The sequence below is a fragment of the Mustelus asterias genome, chromosome 13, assembly GCF_964213995.1.
Source record: "Mustelus asterias chromosome 13, sMusAst1.hap1.1, whole genome shotgun sequence".
NCBI lineage: Eukaryota > Metazoa > Chordata > Chondrichthyes > Carcharhiniformes > Triakidae > Mustelus > Mustelus asterias.
In genome coordinates this window covers 49,791,853-49,809,552 of record NC_135813.1, presented here as the reverse complement: position 1 = coordinate 49,809,552, position 17,700 = coordinate 49,791,853, and the positions used below count along the sequence as shown (strand labels likewise).

The window sequence follows — 17,700 nt, the reverse complement described above, 5'->3', positions numbered from 1 at the left end:
AGCCCTGCTCCTTCGTCAGATTTCCACTCCATCTGACGAAGGAGCAGGGCTCCGAAGGCTAATGGCATTTGCTACCAAATAAACCTGTTGGACTTTAACCTGGTGTTGTTAAAACTCTTACTGTGTTTACCCCAGTCCAACGCCAGCATCTCCACATCATGAATCTGTCTCCACCACTCTCTCAGACAGTATAGTTCTGATCCTAACCACTCGCTGTGTGAATCTGTCTCCACTACACTGTCAGACTGTGCATTCCAGATCCTAACCAATCAATGTGTGAATCTGTCTTCACCATACTCTCAGACAGTGCATTCAAGATCCTAACCACTCGCTGTGTGAATCTGTCTCCACCACATACCCAGGGAATACATTCCAAATGCTAACCACTTACTGTGTGAATCTATCTCCACCACAGTCTCAGACAGTACATTCCTGATCCTAATCACTCACTGTGTGAATCTGTCTCCACCACACTCTCAGACAGTGCATTCCAGATCCTAACCGCTCGCTGTGAAATCTACCTGCACCACACTCTCAGACAGTGATTTCCAGATCCTAACCATTCGCTGTGTAAATCTGTCTCCACCACACTCTCAGACAGTACATTCCTGATCCTAACCACTCGCTGTGTGAATCTGTCTCCACCACTCTCTCAGACAGTATATTCCTGATCCAATCCACTCACTGTGTGAATCTGTCCCCACCACCCGCTCAGACAGTACATTCCCGATTCTAACCAATTAATCTGTGAATCTGTCTCCACCACACTTTCAGACAGTACATTCCAGATTCTAACCAGTTGCTGTGTAAATCTGTCTCCACCACACTCCCAGACAGTACATTACAGATCCTAACCACTCGCTGTGTAAAAAATGTGTTTCCTCAAGTTTTTGTTTTTTCTTTTGCTAGTTACCTTTAATCTGTGTCCTCTGATTTTTGATCTTTCCACCAATGGGAACAGTTTCCCTCTCTCAACTCTGTCCAGACCCTTCATGACATTGAAGACATTTCAAATCTCTTCTCATCTTTCTCTACAAGAGAAACACTCTCATCATCTCCAATCTGTCTACATTCTTCATCCATGGAACCAATCTCATGAATACCTTCTGCACTCTTCACATCCTTTCTGAAGCATGGAGCCCAGAACTGGTCACAATATTCCATTTGAGGGTAAAGCAGTGTTGAGTACATTTTTTAATGTAACCTCCTTGTTTTTGCACTCTATACTGTATTGATTAAGTCCATGATCCTGTAGGCTTTATTAACCAGTCCAGCAACCTGCCCTGCCACCTTCAATGATTTATGCACAGATACATGGTTATGTTCCTGGAGCAGACCCCCCGATGTTTCCAGTTGAGGACCAGTAATTTTTGTTTAAAGTAGACAAAGTTTGAGATTTAAGAAACTTGCTCAAAGAATAAAACCACAAGATTCCACAGGTTTAAACAAACAAAAATAACCTTTACATTGCAAGGTCAAAAAGATAAAAACAACATGCAATATCTACCTAATGCTCTAACATTCAGGGTTAATATGCGGTACAAGTGAATTAACAGACAAACTGTGCTCAAACGCATCACATTGCACAGTGCACTGTGCATGGGCGGCACGGTGGCACAGTGGTTAGCACTGCTGCCTCACAGCACCAGGGACCTGGGTTCAATTCCGGCCTCAGGTGACTGTATGTGTGAAATTTACACGTTCTCCCTGTGTCTACGTGGGTTTCCTCCGGGTGCTCCGGTTTCCTCCCACAGTCCAAAGACTTGTGGGTTAGGTTGATTGGCCACGCTAAATTGACCCTAGTGTCAGAGGGTTTGGCAGGGTAAATATGTGGGGAAATGGGAATAGGGCCTGGGTGGGATTATGATCGGTGCAGACTCGATGGGCCGAGTGGCCTCTTTCTGCACTGTAGGGTTCTATGATTCTATGACTCTAAATGGTAAATGTGACCAAGGTAAATTCCATGGATTTCTCAGCAACCCACCCAAACGTCACTAAACACCGAGGTACACAACCTCATTGAAACTCTGTCTCACTCACAAGGCATCCCAGTCTTCACATTTGAAGATCTGGTCTTGGATTCTCTCCAATTCTTTCCAACTCAGATCGCCTCAATGATAACCCCCATCACAGGGTTTAATTTCATCTCCTGAGACTCTGTTTCCCTGGATTCCCGAGTCTGCACTCTAGCACCAACTCACAGCTCTTTGGCCACATTGAGCAGCATACTATCTCTCCAAAGAGTTACCTTCGACTCCAGCACAGACTCAGCAACCTCTGCTGCCTTCTTAGATTTTCATGGCTTCTCCCAAGACCTTTTCACTTAAAGTCTGTGGGCTGCATCCCTCTTTTGGTTTGGAGCATCTTTCTATGCTCCTCCCTCCTTAATGGGACCTCTCAATGCCCCCTCTCCCTGTCTCCTGCCTGAAACTCTTCTTCAATATAGCGCTCCGCTGTTGGTCATATGACCCAGGTTTTCATGTCACTTTCGTTTTGTACGTTTGCATTGGGTCTGCCCTTGGCTTGAAGAATGACCAAAACACTACATTGTGCGTGTGCTGCCGCCTACTCTCGGTCCATGCATATGTGAAACTCCCGAGGCCTGTTGGGATGTGGAGTTCCCAGCCCCTACTTACTGATGAGGTATGTCTGGATTTTGTAACAATGTTCAGGTCCCTCTGCTCCAGATCCCAGGTGGAATTGTAGTTTCCATTTAATTTGGCCTAATTCCATCCTCCTGACCAAAATGGATAATTTCTCATTCTCTACATTAAATTTCACTTGCCACAGCCCTCCAACCCTTAAGAGTATTGATAGGCAAATGGATCTGGGTGTACAGGGACACAGGTCACTGAAAGTGGCAATGCAGGTGGAGAAGTTAGTTTCATACGGCATGCTTGCCTTCATCAGCCGGGGCATTGAGTTTAAAAACTGGCAAGTCATCTTTGCAGCTTTATAGAACCTTAGTTAGGCCGCACTTGGAATATAGTGTTCAATTCTGGTCGCCACACTTCCAGAAGGAGGCTTTGGAGAGGGTACAGAAAAGATTTACCAGGATGTTGCCTGGTATGGAGGGCATTAGGTATGAGGAGAGGTTGGAGAAACTTGATTTGTTCTCATTGGAATGATGGAGGTTGAGAGGTGACCTGATAGAAATCTACAAGATTATGAGAGGCATGGACAGAATGGATAGTCAGAAGCTTTTTCCCAGGGTGGAAGAGTCAATTACTAGGGGGCATAGGTTTAAGGGCGAGGGGCAAAGTTTAAAAGAGATGCAGGGGCAAGTGGTGGGTGCCTGGAACTCACTGCTGGGGCAGGTAGTGGAAGCAGATACGATAGTGACTTTTAAGGGGCGTCTCTGTCTACTATTCCTGCTGCCTCGGCAAAGCAGCCAGCATAATTAAGGGCCGCACACACCCCGGACATTCTCTCTTCCACCTTCTTCCTTCGGGAAAAAGATACAGAAGTCTGAGGTCACGTACCAACTGACTCAAGAACAGCTTCTTCCCTGCTGCTGTCAGATTTTTGAATGGACTTACCTTGCATTGAGTTGATCTTTCTCTACCCCCTGGCTATGACTGTAACACTACATTCTGCACTCTCTCGTTTCCTTCTCTGTGAAGCTATGTTTTGTCTGTATAGCGCACAAGAAACAATACTTTTCACTGTATGTTAATACATGTGACAATAAATCAAATCAAACATCACCTTTCTCCATGCTCTCAGGGATGGAAATTAATGTTTAGCGTCTTCTCACCACCTTGCAGCATCTTTGAGGCTTTGCTATCCTGCTGGTATTCAGGCTTCCACTATCTCCTCAGAAAATTATTAGCGACTCCCTTCCATCCTGTGAACATGCCCAAGTCAGCAGAGTCACCTCTTCTTGATGAATGCTAACATACTTGGGAGCGTGGTCTCTGACTGAGGGGACTTCCATGTGAAAATCTAAATCATTACTAAATATCAGGAAGGGCAAAGTTCATAACATCAACCCAGGGATAAGCCATTCTAAACCTATCTCCAGTCCAAAAAGCAACAGTTCATTGCTCTTCACTGTTGTGGAACTATTCAAATTGAGGATGCTCAAACATAGAAACTGGGAGCAAGAGTAGGCCATGGCGGCACAGTGGTTAGCACTGCTGCCTCACAGTCCCAGGACCCGGGTTCGATTCCCGGCTGGGTCACTGTCTATACAGAGTTTGCACCTTCTCCCTGTGTCTGCATGGGTTTCCTCCGGGTGCTCTGGTTTCCTCCCACAGTCCAAAGATGTGCAGGCTAGTTGGCCATGCTAAGAAGGTGCTGTGGGTCTGTTTTGTCATCGACCAGTCTGTTGACAGCACTCCAGTTAAGTTTTATCTTCTCCAACCACGATCCCCCAAATAGAACTAGAAAATTACCACAGAACACATGGAGAGGCAGCTCCACTGTTTGTCCACTCAACTCTACGTTAACCAAGATGTAACCTTTTAACGGCACAATCTCTTCCATGTATGTCCTTAAAATCACAGCAGCTGGTTTTAACGGAAGATACTTCATCTTTTATTAGTACGTAGTCTCAGGAATTAAAGATATAGCAGCACCAATATCAACCTCCATTCTAATAGATTGTCCACTTAAGTTCAGAATCACCCAGAATATATGTGATTCATCCTGTATGGATAAGACTTTCAGCTGGAACTCTTCATCATATTTCTGGACATTCTCTGCTTCACAGTCATAATTCTTTTCATCCATATTGTAAATTCTTTTTGTAGAATATGAATTGTCCTTTTTGAAGGTAGCCAGGTTCTTCTGAATATTCTTTTCAGGGGAAGCTGACCTAGCCCAACAAGCTTTTGCAATGTGACCCATTTTACCACAATTCTTGCATTGATTATCCTTACTCCAGTATTCACTCAATGAATGGCTCATTTTGGCACATCTGTGACATGCTTGTTGCTATTGTAACATCTTACGGGCTATTCCCAACTTGCGAATCTTCATTCCTCCACCAAATTGTGAAGCCTCTTTAGCAACCAGTTCCATCAACACTGCGATTTCTACTGCTGTCTTTAAAGGCGAATAAACTCATTTTGGAGACCACAAATTAGAATACTCACCAACTCACAATGTTGTGCCAGACTTTTTAATGTTGTCACAAGCTGAGCAATGCATTCACCTTCCATTTGATTCCTTTGGTGGAACCTGAACCATTCCATGAGGATCTGTGGCTTTGGAGAGTCATGCTCTTCAAGGATCTTTGCCAAGTCATCATTAGCTATGGTTCCTGGCTTTGCTGGATGAACCAAGCACTGGAAAAAATGGTAAGTTTTACATCTTATTGTGCTGAGAAAAGCTGGTACCAGCAACTCCTTTGTAATTTTATTCACTTGTAGGAAGTACTGAAAACGCTCTGCATACGAACTCCATGATTCATTTTCTTTTTTAAAAGGCCTCATGGATTCTAATTGACCCGTCCTTTCTCCTGCAGCACCAGCAACTCGAGACTGCTCAATATATTTTATTTTACTGTCTTTTTGACTTGGAGACCGTTGACCTGATTTTTTTTTTTTAAATGGCCCCAGCTGTACAACAGAGCATCCCTTCTTTACAAACATGCCAGATACTGCCTGGAATCTCATCCTACTCTGATTGGAAAAAAAAACCCTGTTTTAAAACCACAGAGCTTTTTCTTACTTGGTCTTCCTGGCACTTCAGACTTTAATCCTGTAATTGCTTCTCCCCAGCTTTCTAATGTTTAAAGTGTGAGGATCCACAATGTTTTTTTCCTTTAGCTTAGGATCTTTTCTCAATGTTCTCGACAAAACAAAATCTCAACTCGTCGCCAATTTTCTTTTTGAAATGTCCTAACTCTGTTCGGGCTTGTAGACTTTAAACAAAACAGAGATGTGGTTTGCACACGTAGATTCAAAGTAACGCATAACAGGTTTATTGAAGAACTGTTGCCTGTAAAAGCTAAAACAGCAGCCTGTGAAACACTCCCACAACGTCGCCATGGAATCACGTGACCAGCTCTTAAAGCAGTCATACAACTAGTTACATTTTTACCATCCCCTAATTGTAGTTACCCACCATTTAAATCATTTCACTGTGTATTAAAATCCGGGTTTAACTCTTCATCAGCAGGGGCCCACTCAAATTGTCCTCTCACTTACCCACTCTGCTCGCCCGGCACGATCTGTTCTTATTTCATGTTTGCATTGTTTGTTGTTATTTTAGAAGTCTGTGTTGTTTGGGTAGATGCTAGGCAAAAGACAGGTTCTGGATTGGTTTAGTTGAACATTTGATGAATCCTGTACCTGCGATGGAGCAGGGACATGATGGTGGTTAAACAGGTGTTTAAGAGGAAACGATTTAAGGAATTGTGATTTTTCGTCCTGGACTGTATAGACTTCTCTATATTTGCAGGTATTAAACAAATTCTGCCTCATCATATGACAACATCAGGACCAGTATTGGGGGAAGAACGAAGCTCCAGTGAGTTCTTTGATGCTTTGGACTACACGATTGATGTCCATGGCCACATCATAGGCATGGGGCTGTCGCCAGACCACAGGTCAGTCCTTCTCCCTTTCCATTCTGTCAAATACTTTGAAAGACTCTAGGCTATATTAATCCCCTACAGTTTGTGCTTCTTAAAACACTAGGATTTTAAACTGGATTATTAGTTTTCTCATTCTTCTAGTGGTTTTAAAGAGAATTGCAACATTGCAAAGACACAGTCTGTCAAGTCCATCAGTATCTCGGAGACACCAAGCAGAGGGTCCCAGTTTAGACAGCTGCTCCTGTATCTACAAAGTTTATCCTGGTTCTGATACTCCACTTCTCTGCTCTCAGGTATTTATACGTAAACAGTCGGGCGTGGCCCAAGGGCTGTGTCATCGCTGACCCCATGAACCCTCCACCCATCGCTGAAGAGATTGATATCCATGTGTTTGACTTGAAAACAATGCAGGAAGTCACTCAGACTCTGAGGGCACACACAGCCTATACTCCCAATGATGAGTGCTTCTTCATCTTCCTGGATGTCAGCAGGGATTATGTTGCCAGGTAAACTGCTGTGATCTTTTCCCCCCTTTTGACTCCCTCATCCCAGGTGCTGCCTGCTTTCCTGTATCACACCAGCTGCTCTTCAGGAGGGGATGCTATATACTCAGGTATGTTCAAGACAGAAACAGACAGATTTTTGATCAGTAAGGGAACCAGCCTTATGGGGATAAGGCAGGAAAGCGCAGTTGGAGATTATCGTATCAGATCAGTCATTGAGTGGCAGAGCAGATTCGATGGGCCAAATGGCCTACTTCTGCTCCTGCATTTTATGCTGTGGTCTTATCGGTAGTGAGAGTTCCCAGGAAGGATCCACCTCCCTCTCTTATAACTCCAGGAGCAATCACTGGTCACTGACTCAATAGCAACGGCACTTTTAGCCCTATACATTCACCTAGACTGGCTGAAAGAATTACTTTCCTGCTCATGGTGAAATTATCGAGGGCTAATTTGTCCCATGTAAGTAGTTGCATCATAATACAGACAGCAGGAACTGACAGCTCTTGCCCAATTTTGCCTCAGAAAGAAATTGAGGGAACCAACATTGTGAATGATCCTAACTTCTTCCCGAGCACCACAACATCACAGTGTCAGTCTTCAGCCAATTCAATTCACCCACTATGATATCAAGAAACAACTGTGCACACTGGATACAGCGAAAGCTATGGGTCTTGACATCGTTCTGAGGTACTGAAGACTGAAACTAGCCACAGCCCAAGCCAAACTGTTCCAGTTCCAACACTGACATCTACCCGAACGTACAGGGTAAATGGTAGGACTCTGAAGAGTGCAGTTGAACAGAGGGATCTGGGAATACAGGTACAAAGTTCCCTAAAAGTGACGTCACAGGTGGATAGGGTCGTAAAGAGTGCCTTTGGTACATTGGCCTTTATAAATCGGAGTATCGAGTATAAAAGTTGGAGTGTTATGGTAAGGTTATATAAGGCATTGGTGAGGCCGAAGTTGGAGTATTGTGTACAGTTTTGGTCACCTAGTTACAGGAAGGATGTAAATAAGGTTGAAAGAGTGCAGAGAAGGTTCACAAGGATGTTGCCGGGACTTGAGAAGCTGAGTTACAGAGAGAGATTGAATAGGTTGGGACTTTATTCCCTGGAGCGTAGAAGATTGAGGGGAGATTTGATAGAGGTGTATAAGATTTTGATGGGTATAGAAAGAGTGAATGCAAGCAGGCTTTTTCCGCTGAGGCTAGGGGAGAAAAAAACCAGAGGGCATGGGTTAAGGGTGAAAGGAGAAAAGTTTAAAGGGAATATTGGGGGGGCTTCTTCACGCAGAGAGTGGTGGGAGTGTGGAATGAGCTGCCGGATAAAGTGGTAAATGCGGGGTCACTTTTAACATTTAAGAAAAACTTGGACGGGTTCATGGATGAGAGGGTTGTGGAGGGATATGGTCCAAGTGCAGGTCAGTGGGACTAGGCAAAAAATGGTTCGGCACAGACAAGAAGGGCCAAAAGGCCTGTTTCTGAGCTGTAATTTTCTATGGTTCTATCCTGGTTTCAGGAGAGGATGGCACCTGTACAAGAAGGACGGGTCACAACTAAGTTGGGAGGGCACGAATATCCTGGCTGGGAGTTTTGCTAGTGCAGTTCGGGGGGGTTTAAACTAGTATGGCGGGGGGGTGGGGATCAAAATATTAGGTCTACAAGTGTAGAGGCTGGGGACGAGCTTGGGGCTGGGACAAGGCTGGTAAAGAAGAAGAGCACTCTGGGGGAGGATGACCTCACTGGGCCTGGAGGTCTGGAGTGCTTATACTTCAATGCAAGGAGCGTAGCAGGTAAGACAGACGAACTTAGGGCCTTAATGCTCACGAGGAATTTGGATGTGGTTGTGGTGACAGAGACTTGGTTGAAAGAGGGACAGGACTGGCTGCTGAATATTCCGGGGTACAAGTGTTTTAGGCGAGACAGAGGAGGGGCCAAAAGAGGTGGGGGAGTAGCAGTATTAGTTGGAGAGCATATTACAGCGGTGCAGAGGGAGGACAATTCAGACGGGTCGTGTAACGAGTCACTCTGGGTGGAGCTTAGAAACAGGAAGAGCGCAGTCACTATGTTGGGAGTACACTACAGGCCCCCCAACAGCCCAAGGGAAGTGGAAGAACAGATATGTCAGGAGATACTGGATAGGTGCAGGAAAAATAGGGTTGTTGTAGTAGGAGACTTCAATTTCCCTGGTATAGACTGGAAATCGCTGAGAGCTGGGACTCTGAATGGGGAGGAATTTGTAAAATGCGTACAGGAGGGTTCTTTGGAACAATATGTAGATAGCCCGACTAGAGAGGGGGCTATACTGGACCTAGTACTGGGGAATGAGCCCGGTCAGGTCTTCAAAGTTTCGGTAGGGGAACCTGTGGCAAATAGTGACCACAGTTCTGTTAGCTTTCGGAAAGTGATGGAAAAGGATGAGTGGTGTCCCAAGGGTAAGGTGTTGGATTGGGGGAAGGCTAACTTTAGTGGGATTAGGCAGAAATTGGCAGCTCTTGATTGGTAGAGGCTGTTTGAGGGTAAGTCCACATCTGGCACGTGGGAGTCTTTTAAGGAACAGTTGTTAGGGCTACAGGACAGGCATGTGCCTGTAAAAAAGAAGGATAGGAAGGGTAGGATTCGAGAACCGTGGATAACCAGGGAAATTGAGGGACTGGTCAAAAAGAAAAGAGAGGCGTATGTTAGGTCCAGGCAGCTAAAAACGGAGGAAGCTCTGAAGGAGTACAAAGAAAGTAGGAAAGAACTCAAACGGGGAATTAGAAGGGCAAAAAGGGGTCACGAAATGTCCTTGGCAGACAGGATTAAGGAGAATTCCAAGGCATTTTATTCATACGTTAGGAACAAAAGGGTTGTCAGGGAAAAAATCGGATCTCTCGGGGACAAAAGTGGGGAATTATGCTTGGAGCCGAAAGAAGTAGGGGAGATCCTAAATGAATACTTTGCGTCGGTATTCACAAAGGAGAGGGATGTGTTGACTGGGAGTGTCTCGGAAGGGAGTGTTGAACCGTTGGAGAAAATCTCCATTACAAGGGAGGAAGTGTTAGGTTTGTTAGAGAATATAAAGACTGACAAATCCCCAGGGCCTGATGGAATCTATCCAAGGCTGCTCAGGGAGACGAGAGATGAAATCGCTGGGCCTCTGACGCAAATCTTTGTCTCGTCACTGGACGCAGGTGAGGTCCCAGAGGATTGGAGGATAGCTAATGTGGTCCCGTTATTTAAGAAGGGTAGGAAGGATAACCCGGGTAATTATAGGCCGGTGAGCTTGACGTCCGTGGTAGGGAAGTTGTTGGAGAAGATTCTTAGAGATAGGATGTATGCGCATTTAGAAAGGAATAAACTCATTAACGATAGTCAGCATGGTTTTGTGAGAGGGAGGTCATGCCTCACTAACCTGGTGGAGTTTTTTGAAGAAGTGACCAAAATGGTTGACGAGGGAAGGGCCGTGGATGTCGTCTATATGGACTTTAGTAAAGCGTTTGACAAAGTCCCTCATGGTAGGCTGGTGAAAAAGGTTGGATCTCATGGGATAAAGGGGGAGGTGGCTAGATGGGTGGAGAACTGGCTTGGTCACAGAAGACAGAGGGTGGTAGTGGAAGGGTCTTTTTCCGGCTGGAGGCCTGTGACTAGTGGTGTTCCGCAGGGCTCTGTATTGGGACCTCTGCTGTTTGTGATTTATATAAACGATCTGGAAGAAGGTGTAACTAGGGTGATCAGTAAGTTTGCGGACGACACAAAATTGGCAGGACTTGCAGATAGTGAGGAGCATTGTCAGAAGCTACAGAAGGATATAGATAGGCTGGAAATTTGGGCAAAGAAATGGCAGATGGAGTTCAATCCTGATAAATGCGAAGTGATGCATTTTGGTAGAAATAATGTAGGGAGGAGCTATACGATGAATGGCAGAACCATAAAGGGTGTAGATACGCAGAGGGACCTGGGTGTGCAAGTCCACAGATCCTTGAAGGTGACGTCACAGGTGGAGAAGGTGGTGAAGAAGGCATATGGCATGCTTGCCTTTATAGGACTGGGCATAGAGTATAAAAGTTGGGGTCTGATGTTGCAGATGTATAGAACGTTGGTTCGGCCGCATTTGGAACACTGCGTCCAGTTCTGGTCGCCACACTACCAGAAGGACGTGGAGGCTTTGGAGAGAGTACAGAGGAGGTTTACCAGGATGTTGCCTGGTATGGAGGGGCTTAGCTATGAGGAATGATTGGGTAAACTGGGGTTGTTCTCCCTGGAAAGACGGAGGATGAGGGGAGACTTAATAGAGGTGTATAAAATTATGAAAGGCATAGATAGGGTGAACGGTGGGAAGCTTTTCCCCAGGTCGGTGACGTTCACGAGGGGTCATAGGTTCAAGGTGAAGGCGGGGAGGTTTAACACAGATATCAGAAGGACATATTTTACACAGAGGGTGGTGGGGACCTGGAATGCGCTGCCAGGCAAGGTGGTGGAGGCGGACACACTGGGAACGTTTAAGACTTGTCTAGACAGCCATATGAACGGAGTGGGAATGGAGGGATACAAAAGAATGGTCTAGTTTGGACCAGGGAACGGCACGGGCTTGGAGGGCCGAAGGGCCTGTTCCTGTGCTGTATTGTTCTTTGTTCTTTGTTAGGTCCACGCAACTGAAAACAGATGGCGCTCTGGAGGAATACAGAGAGAGTAGGAAAGAACTCAAACTGGGAGTCAGAAGGGCAAAAAGAGGTCACGAAATGTTCTTGGCAGATAGGATTAAGGAGAATCCTAAGGCATTTTATTCATATGTTAGGAACAAAAGAGTTGTCAGGGAAAAAGTCAGTCCTCTCAGGGACAAAGGAGGGGAATTATGCTGAGAACCCAAGGGAATAGGGGAGATCCTAAATGAATACTTTGTATCGGTATTCACAAAGGAGAGGGAATTGTTGACTGGGAGTGTCTCAGAGGGAGGTGTTGACCCGTTAGAGAGGATCTCCATTACAAGGTGCCACATCAAAGGTTATTGCAGGAAATAAAAGCTCATGGTGTCAGGGACAATATGTTCACCTGGATCGAAGATTAGCTGGTTGGCAGAAAACAGAGAGAATACATAAATGGGTCTTTGTCTGATTGGCAGGATGTACTCAGTGAATTCCGGTGGGGTTCCGTGCTGGGGCCTTAATTTTTATAATTTACAACAATGACTTAGATGAGAGGGAGCGAAGGAAAGGCATAGTTGCTGTCTTTACAGTTCACAAAAGATAGGGAGGAAAGTATGTTGTGAAGACGACATAAGGAGGCTGCAGATGGATATATTTTGGTGAAATGAGTGGGCATAAATCTGGCAGATGGAGTATAATGTGGGAAAGTGTAAATGGTTCACTTTGGCAGGAAGTATAAAAAGCAGAGTGTTGAGAGTAGCTACAGAATTCTGAGGTACAGAGGGACATGGGTGTTCTCGTGCATGAGTCACTAGAAGTTAGCACGCTTAGGCGGAAACGGACGAGGCAGGGTAGGTTTAGTTCTTAGTTGTTTCCTGTGTTATTTGAAGAAAGGGGGAATTATGAGTGTGAGGCCAGTTTGTTGTTCTCGGTGTCGGATGTGGGAGGCCCTGGAGTCTCCTAGCCTCCCGGATGTCCATAACTGCGCCAGGTGCGTCGAGCTGCAGCTCCTAAGGGACCACGTTGGGGAACTGGAGCTGCAGCTTGATGACCTTCGTCTGGTTAGGGAGAATGAGGAGGTGATAGAGAGGAGTTAGAGGCAGGTGGTCACACCGGGGCCACGAGAGGCAGACAAGTGGGTCACGGTTAGGAAGGGGAAGGGGAAAGGTCAAGTATTAGAGAATACCCCAGTGGCTGTGCCCCTTAACAATAAGTACTCCTGTTTGAGTGCTGTTGGGGGGGACAGCCTACCTGGGGGAAGCAACAGTGGCTGTGCCTCTGGCACAGAGTCCGGCCCTGTAGCTCAGAAGGGTAGGGAAAGGAGGAGGAAGGCAGTAGTGACAGGGGACTATAGTGAGGGGGTCGGATAGGCGATTCTGTGGACACAGACAAGAAAGTCGGATGGTAGTTTGCCTCCCTGGTGCCAGGATCCGGGATGTTTCTGATCGCGTCCAAGATATCCTGAAGTGGGAGGGAGAAGAGCCACAGGTCGTGGTACATATTGGTACCAATGACATAGGTAGGAAAAGGGAAGAGGTCCTGAAAGGAGAATATAGGGAGTTGAGAAGAAGGACAGCAAAGGTAGTAATCTCGGGATTGCTGCCTGTGCCACGCAACGGTGAGAGTAGGAATGGAATGAGGTGGAATGACCTGTCAGGCAGGGAGGAAGCAGACGTGTGAGGGAACCGTGGTTTACGAAGGAGGTTGAATCTCTTGTGAAGAGGAAGAAGGAGACTTATGTTAAGATGAGACGTGAAGGCTCAGTTAGGGCACTTGAGAGTTACAAGTTAGCCAGGAAGGACCTAAAGAAAGAGTTAAGAAGAGCCAGGAGGGGACATGAGAAGTCTTTGGCAGGTAGGATCAAGGAAAATCCTAAAGCTTTCTACAGGTATGTCAGGAGTAAAAGAATGACGAGGGTAAGATTAGGGCCAGTCAAGGACAGTAGTGGGACGTTGTGCGTGGAGTCTGAAGAGATAGGAGAAGCACTAAATGAATATTTTTCATCGGTATTCACACTGGAGAGGGACAGTGTTGTCGAGGGGAGTACTGAGATGCAGGCTGTTGGACTGGATGGGATTGATGTTCATAAGGAGGAGGTGTTAGCAATTCTGGAAAGGGTAAAAATAGATAAGTCCCCTGGGCCGGATGGGATTTATCCTAGGATTCTCTGGGAGGCTAGAGAGCAGATTGCAGAGCCTTTGGCTTTGATCTTTGTGTCGTCATTGTCTACAGGAACAGTGCCAGAAGACCGGAGGATAGCAAATGTTGTCCCCTTGTTCAAGAAGGGGAGTAGGGACAACCCTGGTAATTATAGACCGGTGAGCCTTATTTCTGTTGTGGGCAAAGTATTGGAAAGGATTATAAGAGATAGGATTTATAATCACCAAGAAAGGAATAATTTGATTAGGGATAGTCGGCACGGTTTTGTGAAGGGTAGGTCGTGCCTCACAAACCTTATTGAGTTCTTTGAGAAGGTGACCAAAGAGGTGGATGAGGGTAAAGCGGTTGATGTGGTGTATATGGATTTCAGCAAAGCGTTTGATAAGGTTCCCCATGGTAAGCTTTTGCAGAAAATACAGACAGATGGGATTGAGGGTGATTTAGTGGTTTGGATCAGGAATTGGCTAGCTGTAAGAAAACAGAGGGTGGTGGTTGATGGGAAATATTCATCCTGGAGTTCAGTTATGAGTGGTGTACCGCAAGGATCTGTTTTGGCGCCATTGCTGTTTGTCATTTTTATTAATGACCTGGCTGAGGGCGTGGAAGGATGGATTAGTAAATTTGCAGATGATACTAAAGTCGGTGGAGTTGTAGACAGTGCGGAGGGAAGTGGCAGGTTGCAGAGGGACATAGATAAGCTGCAGAGCTGGGCAGAGAGGTGGCAAATGGAGTTTAATGCGGAAAAGTGTGAGGTGATTCACTTTGGAAGGAGTAACAGGAATACAGAGTACTGGGCTAATGGTAAGATACTTGGTAGTGTGGATGAATAGAGCGATCTGGGTGTCCATGTGCATAGATCCCTGAAAGTTGGCACCCAGGTTGATAGGGTTGTTAAGAAGGCATACGGTGTGTTCAGATAAAGCTCGGCACAACATCGTGGGCTGAAGGGCCTGTTCCGTGCTGTACTGTTCTATGTTCTATGTTAGCTTTTATTGGTAGAGGGATTGAGTTTCGGAGCCAGGAGGTCATGCTGCAACTGTACAAAACTCTGGTGCGGCCGCATTTGGAGTATTGCGTACAGTTCTGGTCGCCATATTATAGGAAAGATGTGGAAGTGTTGGAAAGGGTGCAGAGGAGATTTACCAGGATGTTGCCTGGTATGGTGGGAAAATCGTATGAGGAAAGGCTGAGGGGCTTGTTTTCATTAGAGAGAAGAAGGTTAAGAGGTGACTTAATAGAGGCATACAAGATGATCAGAGGATTAGATAGGGTGGATAGTGAGAGCCTTTTTCCTCGGATGGTGATGGCTAGCACGAGGGGACATAGCTTTAAATTGAGGGGTGAAAGATATAGGACAGATGTTAGAGGTAGGTTCTTTACTCAGAGAGTAGTAAGGGCGTGGAATGCCCTGCCTGCAGCAGTAGTGGACTCGCCAACATTAAGAGCATTCAAATGGTTATTGGATAAACATATGGATGATATTGGAATAGTGTAGGTTAGATGGGCTTTAGATTGGTTTCACTGGTCGGCGCAACATCGAGGGCTGAAGGGCCTGTACTGTGTTGTAATGTTCAATGTTCTATGTTCTATGTTCTATGGAGGATAAATGCGTGGCTGAGGGATTGGAGCAGGGGGCAGGGATTCAGGTTTCTGGATCATTGGGACCTCTTTTGGGGCAGGTGTGACCTGTACAATAAGGACGGTTGCACTTGAATCCCAGGGGGACCAATATCCTGGCGGGGAGGTTTGCTAAGGCTACTGGGGAGAGTTTAAACTAGTCTGGTTGGGGGGGTGGGAATCAAATTGAAGTGACTGGGAGAGAGGAGGTTAGCTCACAAATAGAGAAAGCTTGCCGACAGTGTGAGAGGGAGGATAGGCAGGTGATAGAGAAGGGAACGCTCAGACCGAAGGTTTGAGATGTGTCTATTTTAACGCAAGGAGTGTTGTGAACAAAGTGGATGAGCTTAGAGCATGGATCACTGCTTGGAAATATGATGTGGTGGCCATTACAGAGACTTGGATGACTCAGGGACAGGACTGGTTACTTCAAGTGCCGGGTTTCAGATGTTTCAGAAGGGACAGGGAGGGAGACAAAAGAGGTGGGGGAGTGGCGCTGTTGATCAGAGATAGTGTCACGGCTGCAGAAAAGATGGACACCATGGAGGGATTGTCTACGGAGTCTCTGTGGGTGGAGGTTAGGAACAGGAAGGGGTCAATAACTTTACTGGGTGTTTTCTATAGGCCACCCAATAGTAACAGGGATGTTGAGGAGCAGATAGGGAAACAGATCCTGGAAAGGTGTAATAATAACAGAGTTGTCGCGATGGGAGATTTTTATTTCTCAAATATCGATTGGAATATCCCTAGGGTAAGGGGTTTAGATGGGGAGGAGTTTGTTAGGTGTGTTCAGGAGGGCTTCCTGACACAGTATGTGGATAAGCCTACAAGAGGAGAGGCTGTACTTGATTTGGTATTGGGAAATGAACCTGGTCAGGTGTCAGATCTCTCAGTGGGAGAGCATTTTGGAGATAGTGATCATAATTCTATCTCCTTTACAATAGCATTGGAGAGAGATAGGATCAGACAAGTTAGAAAAGTGTTTAATTGGAGTAAGGGGAATTATGAGGCTATCAGGCAGGAAATTGGAGGCTTAAATTGGAAAGAGGTTTTCTCAGGGAAATGCATGGAAGAAATGTGGCAAATTTTCAGGGAATATTTGTCTGGAATTCTGCACAGCAACATTCCAATGAGACAGGGAAGTTATGGTAGGTTACAGGAACCGTGGTGTACAAAGGCTGTAATGAATCTAGTCAAGAAGAAAAGAAAAGCTTACAAGAGGTTCAGGGAGCTCGGTGATGTTAGAGATCAAGAAGAGTACACGGCTAATAGGAAGGATCTTAAGAAGGAAATTAGGAGAGCCAGAAGGGGTCATGAGAAGGCCTTGGCAGGCAGGATTAAGGAAAACCCCAAGGCATTCGACAAGTATGTGAAGAGCAAGAGGATAAGACGTGAAAGAATAGGATCTATCAAGTGTGACGGTGGGAAAGTTTGTATGGAACCGGAAGAAATAGCAGAGGTACTTAATGAATACTTTACTTTAGTATTCACTCTGGAAAAGGATCTTGGTGGTTGTAGTGCAGACTTGCAATGGACTGAAAAGCTTGAGCATGTAGATATCAAGAAAGAGGATCTGTTGGAGCTTTTGAAAAGCATCAAGTTAGATAAGTCGCCGGGACCGGATGAGATGTACCCCAGGCTACTATGGGAAGCGAGGGAGGAGATTGCTGAGCCTCTGGCGATGATCTTTGCATCATCAATGGAGACGGGAGACGTTCCGGAGGATTGGAGGATTGCGGATGTTGTTCCTTTATTCAAGAAAGGGAGTAGAGATAGCCCTGGAAATTATAGGCCAGTGAGTCTAACCTCAGTGGTTGGTAAGTTGATGGAGAAGATCCTGAGGGGCAGGATTTATGAACATTTGGAGAGGTATAATATGATTAAGAATAGTCAGCATGGCTTTGTCAAAGGCAGATCATGCCTTACGAGCCTGATTGAATTTTTTGAGGATGTGACTCAACACATTGATGAAGGAAGAGCAGTAGATGTAGTATATATGGACTTCAGCAAGGCATTTGATAAGGTGCCCCATGCAAGGCTTATTGAGAAAGTGAGGGGGCATGGGATCCAAGGGGACATTGCTTTGTGGATCCAGAACTGGCTTGCCCACAGAAGGCAAAGAGTGGTTATAGATGGGTCATATTCTGCATGGAGGTCGGTCACCAGTGGAGTGCCCCAGGGATCTGTTCTGGGACCCTTACTCATTGTGATTTTTATAAATGACCTGGATGAGGAAGTGGAGGGATGGGTTGG

The 17,700-nt window shown here is 45.8% G+C and overlaps 1 protein-coding gene across 4 annotated transcripts in view; it reads left to right on the top strand.

Annotated features, from left to right (window-relative positions):
• Window positions 1–17,700, top strand: part of fbxw5 (F-box and WD repeat domain containing 5) — a 296,735-nt gene that overhangs the window by 220,436 nt on the left and 58,599 nt on the right. For all 4 annotated transcript variants that reach the window (XM_078226724.1, XM_078226726.1, XM_078226725.1 and 1 more), the window contains exons 7-8: window positions 6,409–6,556; window positions 6,838–7,050. In XM_078226724.1, coding sequence (XP_078082850.1) covers window positions 6,409–6,556; window positions 6,838–7,050 — 361 coding nt within the window. The remainder of the gene's footprint in view (window positions 1–6,408; window positions 6,557–6,837; window positions 7,051–17,700) is intronic.